The 8,814-nt window shown below is 38.7% G+C and overlaps 1 protein-coding gene across 3 annotated transcripts in view; it reads left to right on the forward strand.

Annotated features, from left to right (window-relative positions):
• IRS4 (insulin receptor substrate 4) overlaps window positions 1-6,921 on the forward strand; it is a 23,804-nt gene extending 16,883 nt beyond the window's left edge. For 2 of the 3 annotated variants that reach the window (XM_083722070.1, XM_083722069.1), the window contains one exon: window positions 2,828-6,921. In XM_083722070.1, coding sequence (XP_083578196.1) covers window positions 2,828-2,832 — 5 coding nt within the window. In that variant the 3' untranslated portion in view covers window positions 2,833-6,921. The remainder of the gene's footprint in view (window positions 1-2,827) is intronic. The other variant, XR_014560167.1, reaches the window with a different exon arrangement.
• The last annotated feature ends 1,893 nt before the right edge of the window (window positions 6,922-8,814 follow it).

Consider the following 8,814-nt stretch of genomic DNA (forward strand, 5'->3'; position numbering starts at 1 on the left):
AATGACTCCTTCGCACAGCCCTGCACTAGTATTTGTTTCATGAAATAGTGGGGGAGCCTCTTCGCCCATATTCATTAGGACTCTGCCATTTGTTTTGGATGAGGCACGGGCCCCAAATGACTATTCTGCTTTGGAAATACTGAGACTGCTTCACATTTTTAGACTTCCCCAAAGTGTTTCCAAGCTTTTCTGTAAATGTAGATTCCAACCCGGGATGCAGGAGTGTAGTTTGTGAATGACAGCTGTAGCTTCTAACCTCTACCAGGGCTCTCCTCTTTGTTAGTTGAATGTGTTCAGAGCAACAGCTGTGGCAGTTGGAGTTGCTACGCCTTCCAAGAACAGCTTGAGAAGTACAACTGACAGGGAGATAGTTTGAACCCTGATCCTGGCCACTTTGTGAATGACTTTCCACAGCTAAACCAAGCTCTTGAGGATCAGATATGTGGCGATCCTATGTCCTAAATAAAACTACGCTCCTCCTCTTACTTTTCCCCTCGATGCCCAGTCTAGCAGACTTCATTTCTTTATAGAAGGGGCTCTTAATGCATTCCGTTTTCATCCAAATACACAAAAAAGAAAAGAGAAAAGAAAAGTTATAGGCACTTGATTATTTCAATAGAGATGACACCTGAGGCTTTGGAAAATGAGGTGAGATGAGTCTCTGCCCCAGATCAGAGGCAAAGATAGATGTCATATCCATGCCAATGAGACGGGTTCAGGGGCAATTTATTTTTTTGTGCACATCCCTGGTAGAAATTGATTACTTCAGTGAAGATCAAACTTTGGCTGCAGCTCATGGTTAGCGAGGGAAGAGTTTTAACTTGAATCTGGCTCAGCTCAGTTCAGGAGTAAAAAATGACTAGGGAGGAGCAAATCAGGTCTGACCTCCTCTCTGGCAACCCTCACAGTTGTGCAGTCCCAGTAACCCTCAGTTTGAATTCCTGTGCTATGTGAACCAGGCTAGTGTGTTTTGCAACCTTCTGCCTATATGGGTTATAGTGCTTATTCAAAGGTACTTAAGGTGCTGAAGAATTGGTACCAAGTGCAGAAAGTCAGGAGTGTAATGAATGTTTTGAAAAGTTCAGTGGAAAAGTACTGAAGACAGTAAGGAACTGGCAGTTATTGACTTCGGGTAATGCTAGTTTTAGATATTAAACTTGTTGTGGAAAAAATAAAGTGGGGAGGAATCCAGTATGTCATTTCCCACACAATGTTAACTATTTCCCTTTGATAGGTTAACTTCTCAGATATAGAACCAGATGCTGCATGTAAGGAAGGAACATCTCTAAAGTGTGAGGGAACAATGGTCCTGGAAACGATCTTTAGTATTTGTCCTTGCTTGTACCTCTTAGTGACAAAATCTATTCTTGACATGAAGAGTTTCAAAGGCACACTTAGCCAGAACGAAACACAAACACACACATAAACATTAACCACAGACATAATTTTTATTTGATTTTAAAAACTACTGAATGTATAGTCCTGTGCTAGCTCTTCCTCCCCAGTGTCATAGAACTTTGGGTTTGTGTTCTGACAAACGACATTTTGGGGGCTAGTGAATCTTCTGGAGACCATTTCAGCTCCAGGTGGCTGTTCATCTCACATATTGAGTTGTTGGAGAGCAGCTGCCCTGCAAGCAGAATGGACAGTTTTCCTTCTGCCATGTTTTTCATCCATTTGTGATGTCATGCAGAAAATCACTCGGTCTTCAGGGTCTGTCACATTGTTTGTTTTTTAAAATGTCACTTTTTAAAAAATCCAACCAAATATAAAAAAGTCAGTTGGATTGTTGCCTCAGTACTCAGTATTGCTGGAATTCCTAATGTGTTTTTATTATTATTGCCTAAGTAGGTTTTCTTTGAAGAGGGGAGTTGGAGAACTGAATTGCTAGATCCTATTTCTAGTTACTGAATTATGACAGTGGTTTTCATAGTTGTTATATAAACCAAATAAAGAATATATTGGGAAGACAAGAAACACACACTGACCTTTGGGTTGCCTTTTCTGGTTGTTGATGTTGTGTGTATCTGTCTACTGGTATAATATTAATAGGCTGTGAAAGCTGCTGTGATACTAAACTTTCTTGGGATAAATTTCTCCACGTTGGACTCCCACTATCTGCTGAATGTGGTGAACTTTCATGTGGGTTACCTTAAGGAAACTAACACTTACTTTCCTGCTCCTATGTAGGTGAGGTGGTATATGTAACACATGGTACATTAATTGAAGAAATCCCTCAAAACACTTGATGCCTCTAGTTTCAAATTGCTCCATTTTTAATTCTTCACCTTGTGAGGTTTCAAGATTCATAAAATGTTGATGGGAATATGTGAAAGAGCCATATTTCAGCTAAGATTCTCCTTGAAATCATTTTAAAGGAGAATTGCTTTGTGTAACATAAGGTGGAATAGATCAGGGCTATTAAGAGTAGCCACTGGACTGCATACCACATGCTAATTCTATATTGTGACTTGGCAGGTCCTTCACAACTCCTTATTCCCAATTTTGTACCACCAGATTAGCTGGGGAAACTGAATATATGAGCTTTAGTGGATTGAAATACGTGGTTCATGTGACATGAATGTTCCAGGCACCTTAAGTTTTGATGGGATTCAATAAATCCTGGAGGGAAAAAAATGAGAGTGGTTCCTCCCAGCATCCTGGATCTAAACTTGGCCATCAGGATTGTACATGCATTAATTAATATCTTAAGGATATCATGATAATTTCCTCAATTGTCAGTTGTGCTCTGCATACCATGTACAATAAACCAAACTGGTCTCTTTTCTGTTTCACTTGTACTAAAATATTTTTGTTCTTCCCTTAGACTGATGGCATTACTATGGAAACCATTGTGAGAAGAGCAGGCTTTCCAGCTGGTATCTCCATAACTGTGTGGTGCTTTTGGAAGCAGAGCCCATCTCCAGTCAACTCCATTCACTTCCACCAGCACAGACACAGACATGCATCATTGGGAATGATTTTTCATCGCGTGTTGGTTGAGACTACAGTTGTGCTTTTCCAAATTAACTTTGGTCATATATAAGTTTTGATGACAGAAGTTTCTTTCCTCCCCCCTTAGCATATCTTTGTGGGAGACAAGGTGAATGCTGTGTTCCTTCTACACTTCCCATGAGTTTGTTTTGAGAAGTCACTTGGTATCTGAGAATCTACCTAATATGAGTTTTGCTTTTCTAGTACTTGAAGTGATAGCATAAATGTTTTATAAATGGTTTAGAATTATATTATTATTATTATTATTGCAGTTTAAAACCATTTTGAAGGGATGGGAACAACAGGCCAAGACTTTGATCCTAAGCATGCTTGTTTGTAAGTCTCATTGAAATCTGTGGGTTATATTTTTGGGACTAGAGGCCTGCAGCCAGTGTTTTGAATAGACAATTGCAACACATACAGCCTTCCCCACCGCGCTACCTAATAAATAGGCTACCAGAGAATCTCTTCCATGTCCCCCTCCTCATGCATGCTCTTCCTATTGCCTGTCTATTTCTCTTACATGCATAAGAGAAGCTTATTGTTTAGCTTCACCCACTTCATGCCTTGGCCAGGATGGAATAGGTGGAGAAGCTACCACCTCTCTTTGCCTTCCTACCCACCTCCCTGATCCTCAACATTTGTAGCTGCGTTTGCAAAGAAGTCATTTATTGTTTGCTCCATCAGTGGCCACTTTTGAGAAAAGCTGCTGCTAGAGCATACTGTAAAGATAATTTGCAATTTCTGAGGAATAAGTGTATGTGAGTATGTGTGCACGCGCATGCGCACGCACACACACACACATAGCACAGCCTTTTCTCCTCTTCCAAGACAGGTAAATGTCCTGATCCTGTACCAACTGTAAGGAAATAAGAACCACTAAAATCAGTGGGACTTACAGGTAAAACATGCATCGAACTAGTCTGTAACCCAAGTGTCTGTCTCTCACACACAAACTCTATCTTTGGCTCCCTTCTGGAGAGAGAGAGAGACACATGCACAGATTTGTGGTGAGATTTCACAGCCACAAGAACAATATGCTATAAGGGAGAGAAATGGTACTTAAATGAGACTTGGGGTGGGGGTGGGGTTGGTTAAATTTTGCTTTATGATGCAAGAGAGTTATGGATTCTGTCTTTTTTATTTTTATAATCCTATGTCCTCTTAAATTGAAAATTGTTGAGAATATCTCGAATGTAAAGGTAGAACTGAAGAATTGGTTGTATCTTGATTATAGTTTTCATTTTTCTTTATCTCCCTGTGAAGTCCCCCCCCAATTAATGATATTTTGGATTAGCAGGGAGTTGATTTCTTTATAAGTTCAAATGGGGGAGAAATGCAGACTTTACAACTGTATATTTTCCCTGCATTACATTGTTGATGTGCTGTAGAGCTTCTATAGAGAGGATTCCTTAAACTTTAGTGAAAGAACCCTTTTCATTTGGAGCTATTTTTCTTTCTTTACAAAATTAGGGGACAGAAAGACTGTCCTATTATACCTAATGTGGGGAAAGGGATACATTATCTTACTAGGATTATTGTTTAAATTGGGAATTAAAAATTCCTTAAACTTTAGTAGAAGAACCCTTTTCATTTGAAGCTATTTTTTTTTCTTTCCAAAATTAGGGGACAGAAAGACTGTCCTATTATACCTAATATGGGGAAAGGGATACATTATCTTACTAGGATTATTGTTTAAATTGGGAATTAAAAATTGTAGCCAGAAGCCAGGTGCCTCACTTACGTCATTAAAGAGCATGACACTAGTTATTGGTTCTGACACTAGTTGTTAGAACTTATAGTATATACTAATAATTAGAAGCACTGATAACTGAAAGGGTTGAAAGCAGTAAACAAATCCTCAGGCACCACACAGCTGGTATTCCTCTACGTTGTATATTGTACAAGTATTGAGTAAGGGTTGCCTCACCTTTTGACACCTGACCTTTCCAAAGTGCAGTGGGCCTACCACTTTACTTACACTATCACAGCCTTATGTGGAGGGGGGAATAAATAAATTAAGAGTGGGGGGAACCTCCCATTCCGCGCCTCCAGTGGGTTTTCCTTTCTTACTGGCTTCTGGGAAGGAGGCATGAGAGCTCTGGAAGTGTCCCAGGACCCCCCTCCCTTTTTTCTTGATTTATTTACTTGCTTTTCTGTTACACATTCTCCGCTGATACATAAACTAAATACATAACACATAATACTGACCATATAAACTAATACAATCAAAACAAAACAAATATATCCTTTGATATACTTCCCTTCCACTCCTTCCATAGTTTCTTATCTAATCCCTTCCAAACCGCATCTTCTTGTTTCTCTGAATTTTTCATTCTTCCTCTCTTTACCTCTTGTTATAACTCACACTGCTGAAGTGCTCACATCCTGCTAGGTTAATTATCTTGTTATAATGATTTTTCATATATTCTATATATAACTTCCATTCTTAAGGTTTTTTTTTTGTCATCTCTGTTTCTTATCCTATTAGTCATAGCCGCTAATTCCACATATTCCAACAATTTATGATACCACTCATCTTTTGTTGGAACGACATTCGTTTTCCATTTTGGTGCCAGTAAAATTGAGCAGCAGTGGTGGCATACAGCAACAGACTCACTTGATTCTTTGGGACTTCAGATGTTATTATGCCCAGGAGAAACAGCTCTGGGCTTTTAGGGAAAGATCTTTAAACATTTGTTTAAGCTTGTTATAAATACACTCCCAATATTCTTTAATCACGTTGCAGGACCACCCAGAGGCTGGTGAGGAAGGAAAACCGCTGGGTGTGTGGGTAAAGGGAAAATAAATGGAATAGCAGGCTCCCCCGCTTCCCATTTATTTCCTACCCCACCCTACCCCGTGTAAGGTTGTAAGTGGCAGACCCACCGTACTGGACCAGTTTGTATAACAAATTAGATCCTCCTGTCAGTTTTGATGTTCATGAATGTACTGGAATTTATTTTTGGTTAGTATTAATATACATGTCACACAGTGATATAGGTGATTTCTGACAAATATAGCTGGCATATAGTTGGCATCCATGAGTTTATGCAGAGCCCAGTAATCAGGAGGAGGAAAAGAAATATGCTGCAGAGTTTAAAAGCACAGATGAATATCTGAATCTAGAAAAGCAAGGTTTTCAAGAGTATAGTTAACTAGTTGCTGCTAAACAGATTTTGACTTAAAAACATGACCACTTTTCTAGACCACAATACTGTCTTGCCATGTACGTTTTGTTTGGACTCTGTAAATTAACAATGCAATAGGTACTTTACATCTTTTCATTTAAAAAATGAAAATTGGGTGATAGTTAAGAAATGATTCTGAAAAAGGTTTAACAAATGTTAACAAATATTAGATCCTGAGGCTGCCATGGTACAATATACAGCACTGATTTTACAATTGCTGAATAAATAAGCAAATGGGTAACCTCAACTCTACTGGTACAAATACTAACAGGTACAGCATAATAAATATGCAATCTTTTTTGTCTTAGTTTACAGCAACTAACTTATTCAGTATTGTGCTGGAAGATCATTTTCCAACTATGTAAAACATATCACTATGTGGGCAACCTTCCAGCCACCCGTTTTATGCTGCTGTATAGTACAGAAAAACCAATGATGGAACAACGTTTGTCCTGTAAATTTAATTTGATATTGACAGTTATTGTCTGTACAAACTAAAACATATATGGTTGAAACTGTTCATTATATTTGCTATTTCTGCTTCACTGATCTGTTAAAAAGTTTTGAGCTGATTGATCCGGCTGTGTCTTCCATTGTAAATATTGTTACATCATTTTTCATGGTAAAATGCAGCACATTTGCAATTTTGGGAGACTGGCTTGAAGCTCTGTATAGTGTTTATATTTATCTGAATTGGCTTTCCATAGAGCTACTCGCAGTAAATGTGTTCATGGTAGTGTTGGTGCAGTTGAGTCTTTATTTAAAATGGCTTGCTTGCTAAAGTAGTGCTTTTCTGTATACATTCATTCAACTTTTAAGAGTGGATTTAAGTTTTAGTATCCTCTACATGCAAATTACCTGGATCTGTTCAGCCAAAAACTATTATGGCTCATTTAAAATGCTGCAAGAATACTTAGTGTGGCTCAAAGCATTCATTAGCCGATGGCACTGATCAATTCATTGTAGTTGTGGGTTTTCAATCTGATTTTTAAATGGAGCATGTGAAGGGCTGTTGAGAGCTGATACCAGTGTTGTAAGCCATTAATGTACAGCACTTGCTTCATTCACAGGAGTGGCCTTTTGATGTGGACAATGTAATATTCATGAAAGTATTATGGCCAGCCCCCTAATCTCAGACACGCTTCTGAAATCAGGAAATGCAATAGTTGTTCTTGCTAAGATCCTGAAATCCCCAGTTCATGAGTTTCATTACTCACAAAATAGACCACTCTCTTCAAGAAAACTGCTTTTAAAGAAGCATATGAACTTATTCTTCATTAAAAACAATAAATTATCTTCAGGTGTTCTGCCAGTTTTGAAACACTAGAATGAATATTAATATCAGTCAAAAGCAAGAGTTGACTCAAACATTTAACTTTTGTAAAACTCATACTTTGGAAATAGCTCATGATCCCTGTATTTTTTTATTGGTTGAAGGCTCTTAATACAGTTAAATCACTAGAGGTGTAAGTTGCTGCTGGACCAAAATATGCTTCTTTCCTTCACTAGATATGCCCAAGTTTGTTAGTACAGGTCATCTAGAAGGCTTTCCACCTAATCCCATTCAGAATTAGTCACACCTAAGGCCATGAAAATCAATGGGCTTTTCCAGGTCCTAGTGTTAATTTCTTGGCTGTTGGTGTATAAAGGGAGCAGGCAAGATTGAGCAAATAGACAACAATGGTTTCTGGTTACAGTTATAATGTGCTGCATGAATCCCTCTACTATCTTTCTCCTGTGAGGTGTTTTAGATGGGAATGGGACAGAAGCTGTATGGAAAAGGCGTAGAAGACTTTTGTGTTCAGGGTTCAGGATCTCACTCACCAGAGCACATAATTCAGGTTTCTCTTTCTATTCCACAACCTTATTGTGAAGCTCACTGACTACAGCTTATCAGTCTAGTTTCTCAAAACTAGAAGCTGCTGTTCAGAAAGAAATATTTGGGGTGTATGTTAACATTTTGTTTTCTAGCACAAGTGGAGGGTCCCGCTCCCTATTATTCCCTCCTGCCCCACTCTGGGGTGAGCATTACTGAGCGAGGGATTCTTTTGTCTTGCTGCTAATGCATTAGGCATACTTAGGAGCAACTTGCCACTCTCATTAAGAAGTGACCAGCAGAATTGCCTAAGTTTATAGTCTAGCTAGCAGATGAAAAAAACAATTTTTTAGTAAATAAAATATTATTGTTGAGGCGTGATTTTAAGGTGCTATTGAAATTAAAAAGTGGCTCTTTGAAACAAATGAATAAATGAATGAAATTGCTCTCTCTTGATCAAACACATACAAGCCCTCCTGGTCTCTTCTTTGAAGATAAAAATCGCAACTGGCAACACAGTCACTCTGTGTTCTGCATGCTTTTTGGATGAACAGATTGCCCCATCCAGCTCCCCTTTCTCTGGGCCTCATGTTATAGCAGGCAGCATATGTTAAGAAGAAAAGAAAACACAACTCCCTGCTACATGGCAGCAAGTCATACCAGCAGTAAATAAACAAGGCACATTATCCAAACACGGTCAGGGCTGTTGCAACATTTTTTTAACATAATAACTGCTTAAAAGAGGCCTCTGCTGTGAAAGACCTCATTGGACCTAGACTATGGTAAATGCTTGCGCTGGTAGTTTGGCTCAGA

The sequence above is a fragment of the Podarcis gaigeae genome, assembly GCF_964106915.1.
Source record: "Podarcis gaigeae genome assembly, chromosome: Z".
NCBI classification, from domain to species: domain Eukaryota; kingdom Metazoa; phylum Chordata; class Lepidosauria; order Squamata; family Lacertidae; genus Podarcis; species Podarcis gaigeae.